Below are 26,344 nucleotides of genomic sequence, written 5' to 3'. Positions count from 1 at the left end.
TATTTCATTCTACGGTACAGTATAATGATCACAGACATGGTCACTAGAGGAAGACTGCGTTAGTTTGAATCTTAGCTCCACCACTTTTGAGCTTTGTGGCACTGAGCAAGTTATTTAATCTCCTCTGCCTTATTTTCTCTATCTGTGATAATATGGGAATAGCAAAAATAACTCAAAGGGTTGAGGTAAGGATTGAATGAGTTAATATATATAAAGCAACCTTAGAACAGGGCCTGGTACGTGGACATGAGTGCTGCGTGGGTGTCTACAGTCATTATTACCGTGAGCCATAAGGAAAAGGAGTTAAGGCAGGTATAATAATGGAGCAGGAAATATTCAGTCCAATATAAAATATAATACAACATGGACAATAGAACAGGTATGGTTAACTATGACTTGGATGATGTGAAGTATTGTAATGATTTCTTTTGGGCTTTGTATTTGATGTCTGTGACATTCCATCGTGTCACATAGACATTTTGCATTAGCAGTTACTTTTTATCCCCCCAGAAACCCCATGAGATGGGTATTGTTATTATCTCTACTTTACAAAAGAAGAAACTGAGGTTCAGAGAGGTTAAGTAGCTCAGCTTCTGTAACACAATAAGTAGCAAAGCTGGTGTTTGAACTCAGAGCTTTCTAACTCCAAAACCTGGAGTCCTTGCAATTCTCTACTTGAGCTGTCTACTGGAAAACTATGGGAAGTTTTAAAAATGCAGTGCCTCGCTCCTAAACCCAAAAATTCTTTAATTTGATTTTTTAAAAATAGCCTTATCAAGATATAATTCACATACCATACAATCTACCCATTTGGAGTATAAAATTCAATGTTTTATAGTATACTCACAGGTTAAACGCCATCACCACAGTCTAATTGCAGAACATTTTCATCCTGGGGTGGATCTGGCAATAGAGCCCCTGGGATCTTCACTTCAGGGCCAGAGACCCTGTAAGAGTTCTTGAATGGATTTCAGACGGTTTGAGAATGTTTTCTAGGATCCACAGCTTTCATTTTCTTCTTTAAAGGGATAGAAATGCAGCTCAGATAGTATTAAGAAACTAGACCAGTGTGTTCTCAAACTTCACGGTGCACACAAACCACTGGGGGCTCTTGTTAAAATTCACATTCAGGGACTTCCCTGGTGGTGCAGTGGTTGAGAATCCGCCTGCCAATGCAGGGGACACGGGTTTGATCCCTGGTCCAGGAAGATCCCACATGCTGTGGAGCAACTAAGCCCATGTGCCACAACTACTGAGGCTGTGCTCTAGAACCCGCGAGCCACAACTGCTGAGCCCGTGCGCCACAACTACTGAAGCCCACGTGCCTTGAAGCCCACGTGCCTAGAGCCCGTGCCCCACAACAAGAGAAGCCACTGCAATGAGAAGCCCGGGCACCGCAACAAAGAGTAGCTCCCGCTCACTGCAACTAGAGAAAGCCTTCGTGCAGCAACGAAGACCCAACGCAGCCAAAAAAAAAAAAAAAAAAAAAAAAAATCGAATTTAGTAGGTCTGGGGTGAGGTCAGGCCTACTTTTATCACTTTGGTTATAGGAGTACTAACATTGGATCCCAGTTAAGTGAAATGTTATCTGTCCTAATATCCCATTCTTCTCATTAGTAGATATGTGTTATCAAAAAACCCTCAAAACAACTGTATTCAATCATTATTATTATATTTTGAATTTTGTCAGTAAAATATTTGTGGACATTTGTTTTCTTTCTTGTTATATAAGTAACTACAATATAGCCATGACTTTGCCTCTTGTAACAAAAAGCCTAATATATTTACTGGCTGGCCCTCAATAGAAAGTTTCCCAACCCCTAGCGTGGAGCATGGTGTAAGGCCACATCTGAGGTACAGAAATCTTGTTCATCTTACTCTCCACGGTTCCTTACTGCATTTATCAGACTTGGCATTAACAATCAGACTGATAGGAATCCGAAAAGTGAGGGGCAACAAGCTGGCTGTATATACGGATAATCCCCCCTCCCCCCGCCCAGGGGAGCCATTTGGGCCTGTGAGAATCAGCTTCAGGTTTAGTTTAAAAATAGATCTTCCTGGGTTGCAAGCTACTTGCCTGAGTAGCATGGGTGAGTTTCCACAAAGGACCCAGCGTCTTCTCAGCTAGGTCATGTGAATAAGATTTTAGAAGCAGGATGCCCTAGGAGTAATTTGCCATCCCTATAGAGAGTTTGGTTAATTGGGTGACAGTTAGCTGAACGTATGGGTAGAATATTGCTTCTTCTTGCACCAACTTTAAAGCTGCTTGGCACCGAAGGGGTTTGCTCAGAGCTCTGAACTTGCAAGAGCTATTCGACCATGCATTTTATATATATGACATTCCTGCTTATTTTCCAACACTAGCTCACTTTGGCTCCCGTGAAAAAGACCTGCGCCACACTCATACTAGAACATAGATGACTCTTCAAAATTCTCCTGGCTTCAAGTGGTTTCCTACACCATAACCTATTGTAGAGCTTCCTCCCATATGTCCATCGTGAACTACTGCTCCCTTTGGTCTTGGTCAGTGACAACTTTAGATCTCCTAACAGCTGATTTTCAGGCTATCTATCTACCTTTTTTTTGGTTGCAAGAGCTTGTCCAGTAATCAATACTCACTGCAAATAATCCTTGTTTCCATAAGGCCCATAACTGTGGTCAGATTTTAATATGCTCTGGGGGGGACAAGTACAAAGTATGACCTTGAAGGAATTAGATTATCCCCCCCAAATAATTGCAAGGTTTACTAATTTATATTATTAGAAATTAGGAGAGGGCCAAGGAAGATGTGATATAACACTGGATTGGGCTGAATTTACGGATAGGGTGCATTTTCCAGAGTTTCTGGGTTTAGTGTGGTGCCCAGAAACTCTGGAAGTCATGTAGCCGCAGGTGTTTGTAACAGTTTACTTGAGAGGTTAATTGAAATGTGAACATAATGGTGGCCTCCACTGACTCTGAGTGATAGACTTGACTCCCAATTCATTAGACTCAACTGCGTCTTTCGCTCTGTTGATTATCCCCTCCCCCTAGTCTCTTTCATCAGCTCATTTGTTTCTCTACCTCTTCTTTAAAAATTATTGTTCCTCATGATCTTATCCCTGGCCCTCTTCTCCTCCTGTGTATTCTCACTTGCATGATTTCAGCCATAATGTAGGTACCAGTAATTCTCAATTAAACCCCTCTAGTGTAGACTTCTCTGATAAACTCTAGTTCCATATTCCAGTGCCCTTCTGGACAGGTCTTTGGTTTTGATATTTGCCTCCTAAGCTCCTGGACGCCAACATCTTCAAATTTTAATTAATTTTTTTCCTCTCAACCTTTTTTATCTTGTATCCTCTGTCTCTGTGAATAGCATTACCATCAACGTTCCTAGGCTTTACCCCAGTCCTCTCGAATCAGGATCTCTGGAGATGGAACCTCAGGAATCTCTTTTTGAACAAACACCATAGGTGGTTCTTATGTACACTAAAATGTAAGACTCTTCGCGGTTCTCCATGCCAGAAACCTCAGTCACTCTATTCCCTCTTCCTCATCAGCCACATCCCGTTGGTAACTGGACCTTATTAGATCATTCCCAAATATCTGCAAAATGACCCTTCGTTCCTTTCCCACTAACACAGCTTTAGTTCCCAATCTCTCCCTGGCCCTCCTGCTCAAGTCTCTTCACTGTCCCCATAACTTCTACTCTCTCAGGCAATCACTCAGTACTGATGTGTTTCAAAACACACATCTAAAAGAGAAATCTGACTGTGCTATTCCTAGGCTTAAAAGCATTCAACAGTTTGATGGCATGCGAGCAGTTTTCAGACTTTTTAAGGTCATGGAGCTCTTTCTTCAAATAAAATCCTGGCAGGAAATCCAACTGATAGAACAGATAAAAGCAGGGCTGCTCTGTTTGAAGCAGGGATCGGCGTCACAGGCTTGGCCATGTAACCCACCTTGCTGTGTTTCCTAAGAAACCATTCCCACAGACAGTTTGGAAAACACTGGATAAAGTGCAGGTGCTTTATTTGGAAACAAAATTCCTCCCTGGCTGGCAGCCCTTCCTCTCACCTCTCCACCGTGAACTCAGGCCCCAGCCCTGGGATGATTCACTGTTCCCTGGACTAGTCATGTGTACTTGTGACTTTTCACATTTACTCTCTTCACATTGTACAATGACCACTTTCCTTTTCCCAACTGTCCTTTTCTTTGCGTTCTCAAAGCCAAGTTGGCATTTATGACTGTGTTTTTTTGTTTTGTTTTTTTAATGTTTTTGTCTCCACTACGAAATAGACAAGCTCTTTGGGAACAGAGCCCATGCTTTCTTCATCTATGTATTCCCTAGCTCCAGCAGTTTATTGCACGAACATTTCTATGCTTTGTAACCCTTTGTATCTGTTCTTTGCTTTGGTTTTCTTCCAGACTGAAAATGCCTTAGTGAATTAAGCGTTATTTTAAATATACATTTATTAACCACAAAGCCGTATGACTCTACCACTGATTTTTTTTTCCCTGTTCAGCGGTGAAGCATGATCAGTGGATATATGCATTGTGTATCATGGCATATGAAGTTGAGCTAATATGGCTAGAATATAGTCTTGACAGCAATGACATTTACTGTTTTTTAAACTGATTTTATAAGTAATATGTATTTATTGTGGAAACATGGAAATGAAGACAGTTATAAAGAAGAATCTAAAATACAGCTATAATATAACTAACCAGAGATAAACTTAATATTTTGACTTATCTCCTCTCATTCTATTTTCTATAATATTTAGTTGTGTAGGTATTTCCTTTAGCACATTTGGAATCATACCGTATAAGTAGCTTTATGTCCTGAGTTTTTCCACTTACCTTCATGTTACGAACCTTCCAGCATGTTATCATATGTCAAAGAATCTTAGCATTATTAAAAATCTTATTATTTTAATAAAAATTGTGGCATTTCTAAGCGATTGCTAAGAAGTTTGTAAATTCTTAATAGAAAGTCTAGGAAGCCAGAGAGAGAGACCTTTGGGAATTTTGTGAATTGAAGGGAATGGAGGTATGTTTTTACTGATCTTTTTTAACGACATTGCTAATTTCAGTGTAAGAACAGAAAGGATGGAGAGGTCTAAAATGTTTTGAGCATCTGTTAGGTGCCAGATACTGTGCTAGGCACTTTGTATACATTAATTCATTTTAAGATTCACAACAAACCGAGGAAGTGCATGTTAATATTCCCATTTTACAGATGAATAAACTGAGACAACAAAAACTTAGAATAGCTTGTCTATGTTATCCTCTCAGCGAGTAGAATGAATCCCATTAGTTTCCAAAGCCCCATGTTTTCTACAACAGCAACTCTGAGAGGCTACATAGAGCCAGCCTTTGATTCTGAGGGCTTTGTATTAGCATTGCTTACCCCATGGACTGTAAAATCTTCTGGTGACTACAGTTGATGAATCCCTTAAATTACCCCCACCCCTTTGTCCATTAGAATATATGTATTTTTTCTACATAGAACATACATATTTTTTTCCTATAGTCATTGTTGATTGCCTAAGGTATCAACTGTCCCTCAAAAAAGTTTGAGTCTCTACTGCAAATAATGGGGCATCCACAAGTCTTGCAGAAATACTGTGAGGAGGCTTGCATTGAGAACATTCTCCTCTCTTGTTCTATTAACCTTTCATGAGTCCCTGGAACCCATTGGAACCAGTTTTCTCCCAATACCCACCAGTACCCTTGATACTGTTTGTTTATAGAAGCGTTTCAAATAATTTACACTTCTGCTGACTGTGCTACCATTTCACTGATTTATGCATCTGTGTGTGTAAAATAATAATGACTTGTGTCCTTAGGTCTGAACAGCTGAGCATTTCAAACCCTGCTTGCTTCTCTTCGTATAGCTAAAAGTGCCTACACTTGTACTGAGCCATTAACAAAAAATAGGGAGTCATGGTACACATGCAGTTTTTCCATTCCCATCAAGAAATGGAAGAATGCGTGATCCTTGGTCTTCAAATTCCTGGTAACCACAAACTTCCATATCCTGTATATGAGGAAGTAAGACATGGGAAGCTAAAAGGGCCACAAATTCTTTGCTACTCCCCTTCCTTTGGAATCTGATTCACCCCCTTCAATCTGAGATGGCTTTTGTGATTGACTTGACAAATAAAAGATGGCAGAAATAATGGTAAGTCCTAAGAGATCTTGCAGTTTCTGCTTGGGCAGAACACTTGCTCTGGGGGAAGACAGCTGCCATGTACAAAGTCTTGACTACCCAGCGACCACCATGAGGGAGAAGCTACATGTAGGTATTGTGGTCAACAGCCCCAGCTGTGCTCCCAGCCAGTAGCTGACGCCAGCTGCCAGTTCTGTGAGTAAGTCATCCTTAACATCCCACCTAGTCCAGCCTTCAGGTGACTTTCAGCCCCACCTGCCCTTTGACTGCAGTCTCGTAAGAGATACCAAACGTGTGCTTCCCAGTTAAGCCCAGTCAATCCACAAAACTGTAAAAAGATAAGTTTTTGTTTTAAGCTACTAAGTTTTGGGGGTGGTTTGTTACTGAGCATCAGCTAACAAACATGAAGGAATGATTGTACATGTTGTATTTGGAGCTAATAAACTCCACTTTCATTGAAGGTTTCCAAGGAAATGCCGATCATTGGTCTTCTTCCTACATTTTGTATGGTGGAGCCTTCTCTTGTCCTCATATTCTCCCCGGTAATTGTTTTTTAATTGACTGAAACAGATATTTTTCTGTTTATTTTCCATACATCTGCTCTAAGGGTGGCAATATTTAATGAAATTCTGTAACATAGAATTATTAGAAGAAGGTTAACTCTTTGTCTGATTAAAGAGAAACTACCACAGGTTAACAAGAAGACATCCATGGCAAGGAGGCCACCATAATGTCATGTACAGTGATGTCAAGTAGTACGTTCCACTCTAAATCCACTAGCAGTGCGGTGGCTGCCACAGAGCTGGAATATTGTCCAACTTCTTCATCTCAAGCATCTGCCCAGAGTTTAGTTTCTTTTTTACACTCCATTTTGGCATACAGCATCACCTCACGCTGAGATTTTTATTTTAGGTGTTCCTTCTAAAATGTCTGATTTTTTTCAGCTCATTCATTAGAAGTCTGAAATGAGTCTTATAAAGCTAAAATCATGGGTTTGGCAGGACTGTATTTCCTCTGGAGGCTCCGGGGAGAATCCATTTCCTTGCCTTTTCCAGCTTCTAGGAGCTGCCTGCATTCCTTGGCTCATGGCCCCTTTCTCCATCTTTGAAGACCATCACTCCGACCTCTGCTTATTTCATCACACTTCCTTTTCTGACTGTAACTGTACTGCCTCCATCTTGTAAGGACCCTTGTAATTACACTAGGCCCATCTGGATGATCTAGGATCATTTCCCCATCGCAAGATCCTTGACCTAGCCACATATGCAAAGGTTCTAGTGACGAGGACATGACCATCTTGGGGGCCATTATTCAGCCTCTCACAGATACCTGAGCTAGACTAAGAGGCATTTAAGCAGATACCTGTGGATGCTTAGCAGTTAGAAGATGAGGGGAGGGGGAAAGTGTTCCAGGCAGAGAGTCTTGCAAATTGGAAGATCTGGAGGTGAAGAAGACCATGGCTTCTTTAGAGGAATGAAGTGTTGAGTGTGGTTAAAGGATAGATATGAGAGAGAGGGATAGGCAAGAGTCGGATCCTGAAGGGTTTTTTTTTTAAACCATATTAAGCAAGTTTGAACTTTTAAGGGCAAAGGAAAGACACTGAAGGATTTAAGCATAGGAGTGACAATGGTCTCATTTGTGTTTTGGAAGAATCTGATGTAGGAGAGCGAGAATGGAGGTGGGAAACTGTGATGCTGAAGAGTCAGGGTGGTATCACCTACTTCACAACATGTCTAAAACCAAAATCGATTATCACCCACCCAAACCGGCACATCTCCCCAACTTCCCTGTTGCTGGCAGTGTCACCTGTATTCTTCTAAGATCACATTTAAAAAATTATTTTTGGCTTCTCTCTCTTTTGCTTCTAACCACACCTTATCGCTTCTTAAAAATTTTAAAGACATAAGTAATATATGATTATATGAACATGTATAAAATAAAAAACAATATGTAAATAAGCCCCCTTTCATCTCTTCTCCAACCTTTGACAATCCAGCTACCATCTTTATAGGCAACGTGATTAACAGATCAGTATGTATCATCCTGTGCCTTTACCTATACATTTACATGTATTATATGTGTGTATACTGACCGCAGTACATTACATCCGTATGCATTTAAAAGCATAAATATCTTTCTGTTTTCAGCTAACAATGTAGCTTAGTTATTTACATGTCAATACATATTTTTAAATACCTCACTTCAATATGGTACCATGATATTACTATAACTTGAGGCTATTTCCGAATTTTCACTCTCGATGATTACGCTGCAATGAATATCTCTACATTATCCTCATATGTACACACAGGTATCAATTTTTCTGCAAGATAGATTCTTAAGTGGTCAAAAACATTCAAAACTTAATTTAAAAAACTTTATTGAGGTACGATTGACATAAAAAAGCTGTACGTATTTAATGTATACAACTTAATGAGTTTGGAGGTAAGTATACATCTGTGAAACCATCACCACAATGCCGTAAACATATCCATCACCTCCAGAAGTTTTCCCACATCCAATTTATGTATGTATGTATGTATGTATCGTGTATTTACGCTAACACGTAGCAAAGTTTTAAGTAAACAGCACCGTATTGTTAGCTGTGGGCGCTGGGCTGTCCTGTAGCTCCCTAGAGTTAATCATCTAGCATAACTGAAATCTTGTACCCTTTGACCAATTTTGAAAAATTCAATTCATCCTCTAAAAAGGTTGACAGGAACCATAAAGGCTGTGAGATTTTACCCTACTTTCAAGCTAAGAAGTAGGCCTGTCACTATTTTATGTTTGGTGATTGAAGACACACACTCCTGGGTCATATACAATGTATTTTATTCCTCACAGCGACTCTCATGAGCTTCACATTTGTGTTGGTTCCCCTTGCCCTCAAGTGCCCCAGGTGAAAATTGTGCATGCAGTGAATTTGCGTAACAGCTGAAGAACCCTGAACATGTATCCAAATTTTTTTACAGTGGACTACAAGCAAATCTGCCGTCTGCCCTTGAGGGAGAGTTTTGCTTTATTAAACAAATTGTAAGCAGATCTTCCCTTTGCTCCAGAGAGAGACATACTATGTCTTTTACTGGTCGCTCTGCAAACATTTCTGGAAGGATTGTCCGGAACAAAAGGCCATTTAGTGCCTCTGCTCACAAGACATGTAAATATGGAGGAACCCATGGAGAATTCTCTCTCAGCTAAGGGTTGAACCTATCTCCACTTCCACCAATGGAGCAATGAGTATGCCCATTTCCACGCACCCTCACCAAACACTGGATGATAATTGATTTTTGTTTTTTACATTTTCATAACCTAATAGGAAAACTAAAAAGTGTTCTCCTTGTAATTTGCATTGAATGACTAGTGAGCTAAATAAGCATCTTTTCATGTTTATGTGAATTGCTTGTGAGTTGCTAATACTGTGGGTTACACGTTTTTATTTTTGCCCCTTATTTTACCGGTTTATTTTCTTGTAATTTGTAGGAGCTCTTTATATTTTCTAGATATTAATCCTTTTTCTGGTTTATATGGAACAAATCTTATTCTCCCAGCTTGTCTCTTGTTTCTTTTCACTTTATTTATACTGGCTTCCTTTGTACAGATATTTACAATTTATATATGGTCTGTTCTGTGAAACTTTTTCAGAAATACAGAATTGTATAGGTCTTGATAGTTAAAAAGCATGCAGGGGAACTACCACATATTATGATCTAAGTGTGTCTTCGAATTTTTCTTTCAAGTCTTTCTCTCTTGAATTTATTTAGGTTCTTTCCTAACCAGTTTTTTTATTTTAAGATAGACAGTCTTCTCTTTAAAAATATCAAAATACATGATGCCAAGATTAAGAACCAATAATGGTAAATATCTTTTTCCAGACTGAGGGTTCTGTGAAAATTCACAATGAGCATCAGAGCATTAAAGATTCTGAGAAGTTGTGGGGTTCTGTTGTTCCATGGAGGCCCTGAGAGGCAGTCACTATCATGGTTGGAAGCAGGGTCCTTGAAACCAGACTGTCGTGAGTTACTTACTGACTGTATGACTTCGGGCTTGTTAATTAATTTCTCTCTGTCTCAGTTTTCTCATCTATAAAATGGGGGTATTAGACTTTATTTTGCGAGAGGGTCGTAAGGATTAGTTGAATTATCTAAGTATTAGCTGTTGTGGGACATTTTGAGGATGCTGTTCCTGGAGCATCACTATAAAGCTGATGGTATTGTTAGTTGAGCTTCCTATTACTGTTTGGAGAATCAATACCATTTTGAAAAAAAATTCAACTACTGCACTCCCATGGAATGTGCCACACAGACTTGTCCACGTGAGAAGAAACTGCTCTATTGAAAATAAATGCCTGGGCTTCCCTCGTGGCGCAGTGGTTAAGAATCTGCCTGCCAGGGACTTCCCTGGTGGCCCAGTAGTTAAGAATCCCCCTGCCAATGCAGGGGACACGGGTTCGAGCCCTGGTCCGGGAAGATCCCACAGGCCGCGGAGCAACTAAGCCCATGTGCCACAACTACTGAGCCCAGGTGCCACAACTACTGAAGCCCGCATGCCTAGAGCCCGTGCTCTGCAACAAGAGAAGCCACTGCCATGAGAAGCCTGCACACCGCAACGAAGAGTAGCCCCCGCTTGCCACAACTAGAGAAAACCCACGCGCAGCAACGAAGACCCAAGGCAGCCAAAAGTAAATAAATAAAAATAAATTTAAAAAAAAAAAGAATCTGCCTGCCAATGCAGGGGACACGGGTTTGAGCCCTGGTCCGGGAAGATCCTACATGCCGTGGAGCAGCTAAGCCCATGCACCACAGCTACAGGGCCTGCGCTCTAGAGCCCGCCAGCCACAACTACTGAGTCCGAGGGCCTAGACCCCGTGCTCCGCAACAAGAGAAGCCACCACAATGAGAAGCCTGTGCACCGCAATGAAGAGTAGCCCCCGCTTGCTGCAACTAGAGAAAGCCCGCACACAGCAACGAAGACCCAATGCAGCCAAAAATGAATAAATACATAAATTTATAAAAAAAGAAAATAAATACCCGCAATTCTGTAGCATCTGCCTTTGAGTGTCTCAGCTTGGGATTCATAGCAAAGGAACTATTCATTTCTCTCCTCACAGCATCTTTATCCCTCTGGCAGTTCTCACCGCTTGACAGACATGTGTAGTCTTGCCTGCTCACCTATTTGAAAGGCACTCCCAAGTGAATTTTGCATGTGTTATTTAGCTGGTTTTTCTAAGCACCTAAACATCCCTATAAATGTGCTGAAAATCCATCTCACTGTTGTGTTGTCACACAGTAACAGGCAAACAGGAAGTTAATTTTATTTGTATTAATTTCATCCTAAGAGCACTTTCAGAAACATTCTATTTTTATTTTTTTTTCAGTTGGTATGTAAGCATGTTTTATTTTTTTAAAGAAGGATTGTATGATACACGTTGTTCAATAAGCTGATTTTTTAACTTGACATATAGTATGCGTATTTCCACCTTAATAAATATATTAAGTTATATCGGTGTGCCCATTTCCTGTTATCTGACATTGTTTCTAATTTTCAGCTCTCAAGCAGTGCTATGGCAAATCTCGCAAGTGTCTTACTAGTTCCTAAGGGTACATTTTATACTTGGAATTGGTGGGTTAAGTTCCTGCCCTTTTGTGGTGGATTATAAAATACTTTGCAGTTTTTTGTTTTTTTTTTTTTTTTTTTTTGCGGTGCGCGGGCCTCTCACTGTTGTGGCCTCTCCCGTTGTGGAGCACAGGCTCCGGATGCACAAGCTCAGCCGCCATGGCTCACGGGCCCAGCCGCTCGGCGGCATGTGGGATCCTCCCGAGCCGGGGCACGAACCCGTGTCCCCTGCATCGGCAGGTGGACTCTCAACTGCTGCGCCACCAGGGAAGTCCAGTTCCTGCACATTTTAAAACATGATACGTGTTGCCAAATCACCTCCAGTGGTAAAAGTCTTGAAGTTAATGTCCTTCATATTGCATTAGAAACAGTTGCCTGCAAAAGAGCTAAGTTATCATGGTCTCTGTTTCATAACTATTATAGTCCCTCTGGCATTACATTTTTTAAAATGAGCATGTTATTGTGGGGTCTTTTTGTGACTAGCTGAATTTATAACTAAGTAACAGTGCAATGAAATTTTTTTTGTCTGTCTCATAATCTTCTTAAATGATGGAAGAAGCATAGCTAAAAACATTCTTCACAAAGATAAATCTTGGGATAAGACTGGGTTATAGCTTCCTTAGCAGTTATCACTGTGTATCTTATGGTTATTTTGTGAAGACGATAAAATGTATAGAGGATCATTTGTGACATGTCATCCTTCCTAGAGGTCTTGAGATATAAATTACCCACCTGAGATTAGGAAATGTTATTCAGTCATTTAAAAAATAATTTATAGTTATTCTAATTTCTCTTTTTTTAATATCTTTATTGGAGTATAATTGCTTTATATTCTAACTTCTAATGCATTTTTCTGTAGAAAATGATACACAGTATCTCAGTATGTTTGAGCTGCTACAACAAAAAGACCATAGATTGGGTGGCTTAAACAACAAACATTAATTTCTCACAGTTCTGGTGAGGGCCCACTTCCTGGCTTTTAGATGTTGACTTCTTCCTGTGTCCTTACAGGGCTGAAGGGAGGAGGAAGCTCTTGTCATTCATGAGGGCTCCACTCTCATGACCTAATTGCCTCCCAAAGGCTCCACCTCCAAATACCATCACATAGGGGATTAGGTTTCAACATATTAATTTTGAGGGGACACATAATGTCTATAGTGCACAGTGTAGTTGTCATAAATATAATTCTGAAGGCTTTCATTTACCATTATCACTTTCCCCATGTGTTTCCTTTCAATTTTTTAATGAAAATGTTCATACATAAAGAAATATTGAAAGAGGTACAGTGAACACTCATGGACTTGCCGACTGGGTTCTGCAGTTGTTAACATTTGCCATAGTTGCTTTATCTCTATAGTTAATACTTTTGAAATTATTTGAAAATAAGTTACAAATATCACACTTATCAACTAAATACTTCATTATGCATCTTCTAAGAGTAAAAACATTTTAAACAATATTCTTATTAATAACCACAATATCATTGTCATACTTAAAAGAGCTAGTAATTTCATAATATCTAATATCCGGTCCCTATTCAAATTTCCTCATTGTCCTAAGAATGTTTTTTTATAACTCTTGTTCTAAAGGATCTAATCTAAATAATCAAGGTTTATGTATTGCATTTAGTTATTTGGTTATATGGCTCTTTGGTCTCTTAATCTACAATAGTTCCTCCATCTTCTTTTTTTTTATATCATTGGCTTGGAAATGTGTTGGCCAATCCAGAATATCAAGTACTCCCATTTTATATTTGTAAAACTCACTATTTTTAAAGCTGCATTTCAAGTACCCCATAATGCGATACATTCAGATATACCCTTTCCTTTGACTAAAATACCAGCCCTCTATTAATTTTAGGTGTACGTTACTCAAAACAGATGCTTTTTAAGAAACTTATGTCTTTGTGCGGTGCTGTGAGAATTTTTGATTATTGCATCTTGAGTGGCACCGAGCAGACTTAATGACCTGTCCTGAGCTATCTATGCTGAAAGGCGGCAGAATGCAAACCATCTTATCATCTTTTTAAATATTTTAGCTCAGTTCGGCAAGGCTACTGGCCAGAGAAGGAAAAATCTGTATCTGAAATGTTAAAGGAAAGAGATCTGTTTAAGTGAAGGTTTTGAAGGATAAAATAAAAATGAACTCATCTCTCCTGACTAGTGTTGGGTACATTTAACTAAAAGAATGAGACTCACCTCTAGATAAAATGCACTCGTGATTATTTTCACTCATTTTTTCACTTGATTAAAGTGTGTACATAGTGGGTAAGGGATTCAACAGGAGGGGCTATGAACTAGCTGAAAACAGGCACCCAAAAATGGTACACACTGGGACTTCCCTGGCGGTCCAGTGGTTAAGATCCCAAGCTTCCAAGGCAGGGGCACGGGTTCAATACCTGGTCTGGGAACTGAGATCCCACATGCCGGAAAAAAAAAAAAAAAAGGTGCATACTTAAGTAAGCTCATCACAACCCAGATGCTGGTCCTCCAAAGGCTCAGAAATGTGATTTGGTCAGCATACAGAGAACGGATCAGACATGGGTTCAAAGCAGACACAGAGGGTTCCATTGGCAGGACCAGGCCATCCATTCCCTGAAGGGAGAGCTCTAGGGGAAGCCAACTTAAACCAGAAGTGTCCAGGAGGAAGTAAAACTCAAGCAAGAGGAAACAGTTGTCTGCTCTGAGTGATTCATGACATGAAAATTTGTCAGACTGCAGCCTCATCACCCAACATGGAACGTGTACTACCAGGAATACATAGGTTATTTTCATTTTGAGGCCCAAATGCTTCTGCTCTGGTCAGAGTCTGGATCTAGCATCTAGCTCCCTGGAACTCCTCTCTCTCTCTGGCCAAGCTTACTGTCTCCTCTGCTCCACCCTGTATTTCTCCAGAAGGACTGGATGACCATCATGTCCATTCCATGTTAGTAAAGTATACTCACAGTCCGGTCCTGGCTTATGGAGGAAACATCCTGATTTTCCTGATAAAATTTTAGCTACTTCTGATCTCCTTGGTCACTCATTTATAAATCATCTCTAGCAATCCAGGTATAGATGGGTAAAAATCCACTTAGGGCTAATTTTGTTCATTAAGCTCTCACTGACTAATTTCATTTTTCTTATAGCCATGCTTCGTTTCCCATCTTCTCTGTCACCTTCCTGTGCTACCCCCGTGGTGTCACTACTCCCCTCCGTTTATTCTCCTCGTGAGTAGACTCTTGGAATTTTAGAGGGCAGACTTGCATCAACTTAAGTCCGAGGCAAGGAAACCCATAAGCTTCGAGTCAAGCATTTTATAGCTCCCAACCCTTTAAATAAATGCTAAATACAACTCTATAGAATATTCACATAGGACATTCTAAATCTGACATTTCAAATACAAAATATGTCTTAAGTGAACCTGGCTGTGATGATAAGATGTTCGTTAACTGAGTTACCAAGTGCTTTTTCTATTTCTGCATGAAACCAGATGAGACACACAAGGGTTAGAAAAACAGCTGTGGTCTTTATCTGAGAGAGACCACAATTGACAGTGATGTAAAAACCAAACCTTTCTATGTCTGTGGGTCTATTTCTGTTAAATAAGTTCCGTTACCAAAGGGGAAGGGTCGGGGGGAGGGATTAATTAGGAGGATAGGATTAACATATACACACTACTATATATAAAATAGATAACCAACAAGGACCTACTGTGTAGCACAGGGAACTATACTCAATTTTTTGTAATAACCTATATGTGAAAAGAATCTGAAAAAGCATACACACGCACACACACACACGCACACACTGCATCACTGTGCTGCACACCTGAACCTAACACGACATTGTAAATCAACTATACTTCAATTAAAAAAAAAAGGAAAAACAAAACAAAAACTCCAAACCTTTCTGAAGAGCCCCTTTTACTCTTAACCTTGTTGTTTCCTCTTCATGTCACTCTTGGGGTCCTCTGGACCCTGTAGCCTCTAGAACTTTGGAGATGGAGGAAAGGACTGGAGTATATTTAGAGAGTCTACACTCTCTGAGACCTAGCCAGTTTCCTCCAAGGGGGATAGCTCGTGGTCTGTAGGAAGCAGTTCAGTTCTGAGTCATTTCAGCAAAGTTCTGGTTTCGTTATACAATGTAGAGAACAAACACATAGGGACTTTGGAAAGTTAAAGAGGCCCTGGGCTAGAGCCTGTCCTTTCAGATCTGAGAATTTGAGTCAACCTGACCTTACGGTAACTGGGAGGTCCCAAAGCAACCTTTGAGTAAATATCTCATTACCCTTAGAAACCTGGCTAGAACCAACCAAACCAAGTGTAACCTGCATACGGATTGTAGTTCAGAGACCTGAAGGGAAGCTGAGGAACAGTGTCGTGGGATGATGCCAAATCACAAAACCCCGTAGGTCACACTAAGAGCCATCGTTCTTAAGGGGATGCGCAGAGAGAATACAGGTAGCAAGCCAATGAAAGAATGTGCCCAAGAGTTAATATGATGGAGAGGGCCTGGTGAGCTTATGTTGACAAAGGGATAGTTTTAAAACATCTATTTGGTGGTATGTTAATACAGAGCTGGGCTAACTCATGAACAACCATGTACATCGTAAGATATAAACCTATGTTGAGAATAAAACATCACCCAGTAGTTGAAGTTCCTGTGTTCTCCTCTCTGATTGCATCTCTCAGAATTCCCCATGAATTTCCTTATATTTATACTCCAAATGTATGTGGTCCTAAATTAGATGTAATGTCTTTGAAAATTATTTCCTTCATGCATATGCTATCATTCTGCATGAATTCTTCTGCAACTTAAGTTTTTGCATTCAACATGTCTGTGAGAGAGATTTAGGTTGATATGTGCAGCACTGATTCATATTTGTTTTGCCGGTGATGCTTTTTTATGTCGTGGTCCTAGTTTTGGGGAGGGAGGGAGGGAAGGCATGATGGAGCCACTCAAGGGACCTGTCCTGTGTCGACAGTCCAGACTGTGCTCTTAGAGTCCCAAAGCGGTGACCCGTGGATCAGCTGCAAGGGTGGTAAACGGGATCTGGCTGGTAGAGGAAGCTCTTTATAATGGAAGAAGCAGAATTGACATAGAGAACCTGGAATCAACTAAATATAAGTACTCTTTGATGGTAATAAATACAATAAGTATTTCATAAATGCATGTTTACTGATTAAAAAGTGTTTTTTGAGTTAGGCACATCACTGTTTCAAAAATTAGACACTCTTACAAGTGCTCTGAGGAAAATGGCCTAATTTTCCTCTCCTTTGTTTTTTCCACCTTTGCAGTGTTTTCTGGATTCTGTCCCAGCGGATCTGTTTCCTGCTCTGTAACTTTCTGGGTTAACGTTGAGCATCATTAGGGAAACTCAGCTGCCACTGGACTGTACACCACCACGAAGGCTTTGGAGATCTTTTCAGTTAAAAGAAGAATGACTTTCTTGAAATGTAATCCCAGTGGAGCTTGTTTTCTGTGTTGCCTGGAAGAATCCCTACCTACCATCAGCAGTTCTTCAGAGACCTTATAAAAGCCTCTCTACATCAAGCAACTGAGTGACTCTGGGTTGTTCGGGGAGACCTTAAGAATTGTGGATATCAATTCACCTGGAAGATTCAACCACTGCTACTCAGAGCTACTGCTGAAATACCATGTCTAAGAACTCGGAGTTCATCAACCTGTCATTTCTATTAGATCATGAGAAGGAGATGATCCTGGGAGTCCTAAAGAGAGATGAATATTTGAAAAAAGTAGAGGACAAGAGAATAAGGTAATGTTCTTTTGTCTGCCTTCCTTGACTGTTTTCTGTTTGAAGCAATTTAGATCAGAAATGGAGCAACTGCAACCACATTGGTGACACGTGTTAGTCAGTGACTTCGTAGATTGCAAGCAGTAGCACAAATATTAGAAAACATCTTTGGCGCTTTATCATTTATCTAGAAGGAAGGATGGGATTGAGCTGTAAATAGGTTGATGAGAATGTCAATTTGCCAATGACATCATAACTCATAGGTAAGTGGAAGGACTGCTCAGGTTTGAGAACCAGCTCTGGGATGTACTAGTTGTGTGACCTTGAACCAGTGACTCAACTTTTCCATGCCTTGGTTTCCTCATCAATAAAACAGGGATAATAGGAGCACTCATCTGATAGGGTTGTTGCAAAGATTAAGGAAGATAATGTGTAGTGCCTGGTACTTAAGTGCACAATAAATGTTAACTATTATTTATTTATAATGCCTTTCTTAGGTCAGTCTTAGTGGGAATTTGCTTTGACCAGAGCTGGGAGCGGAAGGGGATCTGGAAAGTGAAAAGTTCCCATTGTATCCCAGAACTCATCTGAATTTCTTGAAATAAGTTTCTGTGTGAGGAAAGTTGAGTAATGTGGGCAGAGTTGAATTTCACATCGGTTGTAGGCAGGGTTGATATTTAGCTGAATCCCCAGGTGTGACCTCATCTGTCTTTCAGCCAGTATCCATTCTGATTGGTTACGTCATCTGTTCCGAATGATCAGAGCATCATTCTGATTGGTTGCCACATTCATTCTGTTTGGTTGCTGCCTGTCCTGTCCTGCTTGTTAACTATATTTGGTTAGGGCTTCCCTGGTGGCGCAGTGGTTGAGAGTCCGCCTGCCGATGCAGGGGACACGGGTTCGTGCCCCGGTCCGGGAAGATCCCACATGCCGCGGAGCGGCTGGGCCCGTGAGCCATGGCCGCTGAGCCTGCACGTCCTGAGCCTGTGCTCCGCAGCGGGAGGGGCCACAACAGTGAGAGGCCCGCGTACTGCAAAAAAAAAAAAAAAATATATATATATATATATATATATATATATATATATTTGGTTATTACGTCTCAACTCTGAGTAGAGGAGCAAAGATAAACAGAGTTCCCTCCTCAGTCACTGCCTACTACTGTGCAACGTGTAGCTTTTGTATATCGCGTGTCTACCAAAACTGCAATCAGAAGCTTATGTTTGTTTTACTTGAGGAGAAAACTCATCATAAGATTATCTTCACATGTTTCAAAAATATTCAACGTGCCTAAAGGAACTAGGATCCTTAGAATTGGAAAGATATTGAAATATTCTCGATTGATTCTTATTTCATAGTGAAGAGCTCAGAATTTTTATTTCCATCATTTCAAGGTATTCCGCCAATCTTAAAGGCTTTGATTAAAATTATTGCACTTTTTCTGTGCTTAGAATTCAGGTGGCAATGAAATGCAGTTAATGATTTTCAAGAAATCAGTAATATTTTTGGCATTGGTAGTCCAGTCATGAAAAGTGACTGAATTTTCTAATGGGCTGCAAAAAGTTCTATTGTTTATGGGGGGCAAGGTACAAAGCAATTATTGATAACATTCTCAGGTGAATTCAAAATCACCCTGTTTAGGAAAAAACAATTTAATAACCAGATCCCAGGAAAGACTGAAGTACAATGAACAGGACTTTGTTCAGAATATTTGTTCCTGTCATTCTCAATAACTATTAGTAATAATCTATTACACTCCTTCTTCCTTTTTCTTTATCTTCCCTTGCCTTCTTTCCTTATTCTCTGTAACAATTGTGTCATATACAATAGAGCTATCAAGAATAAAGCTGTTGATTTCTTGGCTCTTTTAAACATTTAGAGGATAGCAGAAGAAAGGCTTTTTACAGATCTAAGAGATACTTTTATAGAAAATAGATTCTTTTTTGAAAGTGGCAATGTCTTGTTCCCTTCTTTCATAACAACACTGACTAATATTTAGTTCGTGCGTTTTTTTTCTGCATTGTCTCATTTTGTTCTGAGCTACCAAGACAGGATCCCAGGCCAAATGACTCAAGGCTCTGCCACTCTTCACAGCTTCCTGTACTGAGAAGCCACGCCAAAGTGGGTGGCATGGGTTTAGAGTGCGTTGCTGTTGAATCACCCATCTACGTTCGTTGATTCAAATCTTAGTTACACCATGAAGTGTTCGTGTCACTTTAGACTAGTTGCCTCCATAGGTCTAGGTTCCTCATTTGACAAAACAGAAATAATAACATTAGCTACCTCATTAGGCTGTTGTAAGGATTAAATAAGCTCATATTACCAAGAGGTTAGAACAAGGCTGGCCTACAGTAAGCACTTAATAATCGCTGGCTAACATCATTAGGCTTATTGTTGGTTTGTGTTGCTCTTGATTTATGAGTTGTTGTGAATACCATCAGTGCTCCACTCCGATCCTTTTGAGCCCCTTTCTTGGATCTGTGCTCTCATCTCCCAGTTTCCACGTGCTTTACTTCTAAACACTGGCACCTACTACCTTCTTTAGAGGACTACCTTTGGGTGGCTGGAGTTGCCCATAGGAGTAGAGAGCCACAAATGCCAGATAAACTTGAGTTTCTGTCCCTACTGGGCTGCCCCGGGCCAATGGCTGATGGGTACAGAAACCCTCGCCTGAACGCAAGACCGACTCTACGGTGCAACTTCTGCTTCAGAGCTCCCCATGGGATCATGCTGAGACTGGCCTTCAGGTAAAAATCACAGTCTTCCTTAGTCCCCCTTCTCTTCCCTTTCCTGCCTCCCCTGCTCCCTTATAGATTCCTCCTGAGAGCATTTCAGAAATCACTTGCACAGGTATCTACATCTCTGAGTTAGCTTCTCAAAAGCCCAAGCAGGAGATTTGGCAGACCAGTCAGTGAACTTAGTCCATTTTCCTTGATATCCTCCGAAATCATCAACACAAAGAATTTATGGTGTAGCAGATTTTACTGCAACTGTAAACATCCGTGCTTGCTATTACAACAATTGTTTTCACTACGCTACAGTGGTGTAGGTTGACATTTTGTGGGAGTCTGGAGGAATAAGTAAGCTATTATGGATAAGATAGAAATTGAAGGAATGGTTTCACAGAAGAGCTAACATTTGAGCTCAGCCTTGAAATGGAAAGAGGATGTTGACATTGGCAAGTATAGATCAACTGTGTTTCAGCTGTTTACCATGACCCACAAATTTGCCTTCAGATTCCGCTAGTAAGTTTCAGAAGGAAGTGGAAGCCAAAGAAAATTTTTAAGAATTATGATGATTACTAAGAAGAAACTGATCTGGAAAGTTAGTACATTGGAGTTTGGGAAGCAGTGGATTTCTTGTTTGTTTGTATATTTATTTGCTTGAGTAGGTTGTCCTTAGAGATAAGGAAAATAGAACAATGGAAGAGTGTAAAAATGGTATCGAATCAACATTTTAGGCCTGTTGCCCAACTGTGCTCCACAGTCCGTATAGCCACTGAAGTGTGTGGCATTAATTAAGGTGGTGAAGCCGAATCTGGCCTCTGTACTCCGACACCTAATTAAATCGCGGAGACAGAGTTTTGGGTGAGGTAGAAAAGAATAGCTTTATTGCAAAGGGGGGCACTACGGGCTAACGCCCTCAGAACTGTGTGTCCCAATGCAGGGGGTGAGGGTAGGGGGTTTGTGAGGAGTTTTATAATCGGGGGGCTGGGTTGCTGATAAGGAGCAGGGTGCGTGCAAGGCCTGCATTCCTTCAATCCAGAGATTATCTGGAGTCAGGTGATGATGCGTGAACTGTGACCTTCTCTGGAACGAAGAGTGCTTCATCAAGTAGTTAACATCTTCCATTTGGTGGGGGTTTTAGTTCCGCAGAAGAGCTCAAAGATATTGTTATGTGTATCCCTTTAGGGGGAACCAGGACCCTGCCCCAAGGCTGCACTATTGTGTCTTTGAACTGTCTCTGCATCCCCTCCCTTCCCTGATTAGCAACTGTTTGAAAGGCTTTCCGTGCCCAGGAGCCCCACAGAGTCCTGCTCGGTTTCAGTGGGACTGACCTCTAGGTGCTTCTGAAGGTGCTTTGCGCCCAAAGGCACATGAAAAGTCTGATAATTACCTCCAGGCATGAATTGTAGGCTGGGAAGAGACATTTGCCAACTACCAGAGCATTCTAGGTTGATCCAAGAGGCTCAAATATATTTATTCTTCTCCTTCCGACTAAGAAGGAAAAAGAGGTAGGAGATATCTAGACACAGGTTTCAACTATTAGAAAGTAAGTTTTTAAGATATTCTCTGTGAAGAACAAATCACTTAGATGTATTGATGGCTTTAATGCAATGAAGAAAGAGGGAGGAACTGATGCAAAGAAAATTGAGCTATCAACAGTAATTGCAAATGGAAAAAAATACCGACCATTTGGAACCACAAAATTAAAATCTTTATTGATCATTTTGTTCCTTAGGTTTTTCTAACTTTGGAAGAACTCAGCCTAACAAATATGAATACATGCCACATAGTATCTATGCCACATAGTATCTCATTAAAAAATTCTTACCCTACTTGATTTTTCACACCTAAAAACAAATACTGTTCAATGTCTACTTTGTGGTATTGGACTATATATAGGAAATCTTCAACTTATAAGTGACTATGTTACCGAGTCCAAGCTCACTCTGCTCGCCGCACAACAGGCCAATAAATCGGGAGACGAGGTGTTGAGGCAAGGAAGACGACTTTATTTGGAAAGCTGGGCATCTGAGAAGATGGTGGCCTAATGTCCCAGAGTACCATCTTATCGGGGTCTGGATGCCAGTTTCTTTTATAGAACAGAGAGGGGGAGGAGGTGAGGAAGTAATGTAAAAAGGCCATACGTCTTGCAAAACATCTCCTGATTTGGCCAGCCTCAGAGAGGGGATGTGTTTCTTTCTTCTTTCTTGGAGCCATTCACAGGTGGGCAGGGTCAGAATGTTTCCCTGTGAGCTGAACAAAGGCACTTTACTTTAGTTTAACATTCAGGCAGAGGGGCACGGTTCCCCAAGGGAGGCCATTATGTATGCTAATAGCTATAGACAACATCCTTTTGGTGATTATAGTAACAAAAGGCAGCAGAGAGCAAAGGTTAAAGTAGAAGAAACAGATCCAGCCCGGAGTCAGATTTTGTTCTTCCCTGTTACAGCTGTTCATTTCAGCAGTTCATCTGTGGGCTGTATTGTCACTTAGAGGCTGTCATTTCCATTTAGCCGCGATGCAGGAAAACGTATCTGGCCTTATGTTCTGTTTGGCACCTCTTCTTGGGCTTGTGTCAGTGGTGAACTCTGTTGGTTGTCTTACTGCGTACATTTCTCTTTTCTTCATCCCTACCCAAAACTCAGTTTTGCTCAGCTCCAGCAATGGATTTTTTAGGACAGTCCCTTGACTTTTTTAGGACGGTCCCTTGACTGGGATTCCTCTGCCAATTATTATTGGTCTGGTGGTGGACATGAGACCGAAGATGACCCACTCAGACATATATGGCCTGAATTTATGGAAGGTTCCCTTTCTCACTGGATGGGTTCAATGAACCATGTCATCCTGGTTGCTGCTGAGTATAAAAGCCAGCACAATGATGAAGCGGAGCCAATAGGTTGGCAGAAAATTATTGTCAGCATCCTGATATGCTAGAACCTGCCACACTTCTGGCCTTATTCTTTAAGCAATATAATATATTTCAGTGTTATTTATAGCAGTTTGGATCAGATTTTCTGTTACGTGCAGCCAAAAGCATCCTACAACCCCCAGAACTCAGGAGTAATCAACATTTGTTGAGCGTGTTCTATGAGCCAAGCACTCGGTATTCATTGTTAGAATAATGGAGGTGAGCAGAGACACAATCTTAATGCTTGTTGGGTCCATAAACATAAAACAGTTCGCAGTCATGGATCAGGCTTTATCTATGGTATAAACCAAGGGTCAGCAAACTTTCTGTAAAGGGCCAGATAGAGAATGTTTCAGGCTCTACAGGGCAAATGCTCTCTGTTGTGACTATTTCACTCGGCCTTTGCAGGGTGAAAGAAGCAATATGTAAACCAGTGGATGTGGCTGTGTTCCAATAAAGCTTTATTTATAAAAACAGGCAGTGGGCTGGATTTGGCCCAAGGGCTGTGGTTTGCTGACCTTTGGTGTTGAAAACAACACCTTGGTACGTTCTAGCCTTGGGAATAGCTGCATACACATGAAAGCTTGATAAGCCATCTTGGGGAGAAGCAGGACATTTATAGCCTAAGAGAGAAGATGGAGTTGGACTAGAAGCCGTCAGCTAATAGAGGTAGAACATGGGCTTCTGCCTGGGAGGTTAGATGATTTCACAGCGTCCTTCCACCTCTAGGAGATTTTGATACCTCACCCAATTTGTAGTGGCTCACATGCTGGACAGCTTCAATGTATTTCATTGCCTCTGTAGAAGAACAACAAAATGATCTGGAGGTATAGAAAATAGCAAGAAATAGCAGGAGGTTCTGCACAATTGCAAGGGACAGATTACAACTCCATTTTCCCAATGAGGTAAGAAGTATTAATTTCCCTATTTATAGGTGGGGGAACTGAAGTGCAAAGTTAAATAACTCATCCGAGATCACACAGCTAGTAATTAAGTAGCAGAACTGTGATTTGCATTCCCCACAGTCTGGCTCTAGAGCTCACACCCCACTCTTAGGTCACTTTTAACTTCTGAGTGATATATCTGATCTCTCAGGGGGGCTAGAATAAAAGAGATGTCAAACTCCCCAGAGCCTTCCTCACGCCGGAGAATGGATTACTCAATTCACAAATGGATACTCATTTAATCCTCATGTCAGCCCTGAGGTGTATGTCCTATTATAATGTAGTATAGCTGTGGCAACTGAACCTTAGATTAAATAATTTGCTCAACTGGTAAAGATGAGAGCCGAGATTCTCTCATTCCCTTTTGCTTCCTTTTCCTCTGTGCTGGGATGCTTCTGCGGTAACTGCACCCATTCCGACCCTGTTGAAAGCCCACAGCTTTACTAATAGCTGTCAGAGAAATGGAGCAAAAGAGAAAACATTTCTTTAGCCTGGTATTTACTGAAAGCTCTGACCTGTAAGCTGTATAACACTATCCAAAGTTATTACGACTTTTACTGAAGCGTTGCTCTCACACAATAAAAACTGACAAGAGTTCCGTATGTTGTTCTACCCTTTATGCTGACTGAGAACCAAAGTGCAAGCGTATAATGATTCGTTCCACACAGCTAGCCCAGCTGAGACGGGCCACCAAGCAAACCAGAGGTTAGTATCATCAAGAGACCACAGAGATCAGCCTGGGAACTGCCATCCACCTTATGGCTTTGTCTTTGGGTTTGATTCCATCATTTTACAGCAGGATGGGGGAAGAAAGAGAAGGAGGGAGAAACAAAAGGGGAAAGTGCATTTAAATTGGCTGTTTGGAATCCTGCAGATAAGCTAAATATTTGGTTCAAATGGATTTGAAGCGATTTCAAGAATTATCCATTCACCCGGCAAGTAAGGGCGACCAACAAGTGCCAAAAACAATATCTTAATACCCTACAATTGTTTGATCTGTGGGGCTGTTTTTTCAAATCTTATCACTACCACCAAGAACAGAATCGGTTTGACCTTCTCAAGAGCGAAGACTCACTGTCCCCGTAAAACACCAGGAGAACTATTAGAGTGAACTTCTAGTTTGGTAATTTCTTCTTCTTATTATTACTTTTTTTGCGGTACACGGGCCTCTCACTGTCGCGGCCTCTACCGTTGCGGAGCGCAGGCTCCGGACGCGGAGGCTCAGCGGCCACGGCTCACGGGCCCAGCCGCTCCGTGGCATGTGGGATCCTCCCCGACCGGGGCACGATCCCGTGTCCTCTGCATTGGCAGGCGGACTCTCAACCACTGCGCCACCAGGGAAGCCCACCTCTAACATTTTAGATTTCAAGAATATGACCGTTGTATATCAACAGTTTATCTGAAGGTTCCTATAGTAATAGGAGTTAGGTTTAATTGATTTAACTGTGTAATAAGATTAGGCTGACATGCATTTAATAATTTTTCTAATCATTTCATTGCAGAGTAATTAAGCATAACTGGTAAAGATTTCATGCACATATCTAAAATTGATAAAACTTCTAATGGCAAGAGATTTTTTAAGTTGTTAAACTCAATAATGCACTAGGATCTATAAAGGGCATCAATATCTACAATATTTTTGTATTATAAATTCTTAATTCACAATTAAAGAAATATTTAATATCTTCTGATACATTTTTCATTATGGAAGTAGTTATGATTATAGAAAATTAGAAAATACATATAATATGAACTTTATAAACTCACATGAGATCCCTCTTCCCAGAGATATTTTCCACTTTTGTTGAATTTGCTTTCTGTTGCTTTTCTTTGTGTACATGTAATTTTCACATAATTGGAACCACGTTATATATGTAAGTTTGTATCCTCTATCTTTGCTTAACGTTATTTAATGAACATTTTTGATGTCATTCAAAATTCTTTTGAAGCATAATTTTTATTAGCTGGATAAGATTTCATAACACAGATGTGCAATATTTTAACTTCTAATTTTCATGGACATCCTTATTCTTAAATCTTCTGTCTTAATTTTTTATTATATTATGATTCATATTTTGATTTATACTTCCTTTAAATTGAAAAATTGTTTTCCAGAAATGTGTCCATTTCCTCTTCACCAGACTGTTACATTATATCACTGCCAACATCAGAATTATTGTTATAAATCTTTACTAATTTGATAGTGTCCTATGTTAATTTGCATTTATGTGATTATTAGTGTTTTTACATGATTGTTAGCCATTTG

General features: G+C 40.5%; 1 protein-coding gene across 6 annotated transcripts in view; it reads left to right on the top strand.

Annotated features, from left to right (window-relative positions):
- Positions 1 to 26,344, top strand: part of SYTL5 (synaptotagmin like 5) — a 235,682-nt gene that overhangs the window by 86,522 nt on the left and 122,816 nt on the right. For all 6 annotated transcript variants that reach the window (XM_033849443.2, XM_033849441.2, XM_073799051.1 and 3 more), the window contains exon 2: positions 17,046 to 17,524. In XM_033849443.2, the coding sequence (XP_033705334.1) occupies positions 17,406 to 17,524 (119 nt within the window). In that variant the 5' untranslated portion in view covers positions 17,046 to 17,405. The remainder of the gene's footprint in view (positions 1 to 17,045; positions 17,525 to 26,344) is intronic.

The sequence above is a fragment of the Tursiops truncatus genome, chromosome X (assembly GCF_011762595.2).
Source record: "Tursiops truncatus isolate mTurTru1 chromosome X, mTurTru1.mat.Y, whole genome shotgun sequence".
Lineage (NCBI taxonomy): Eukaryota > Metazoa > Chordata > Mammalia > Artiodactyla > Delphinidae > Tursiops > Tursiops truncatus.
Note: the sequence above shows the minus strand (reverse complement) of the source record. Positions and strands in the feature narration are given on the sequence as shown.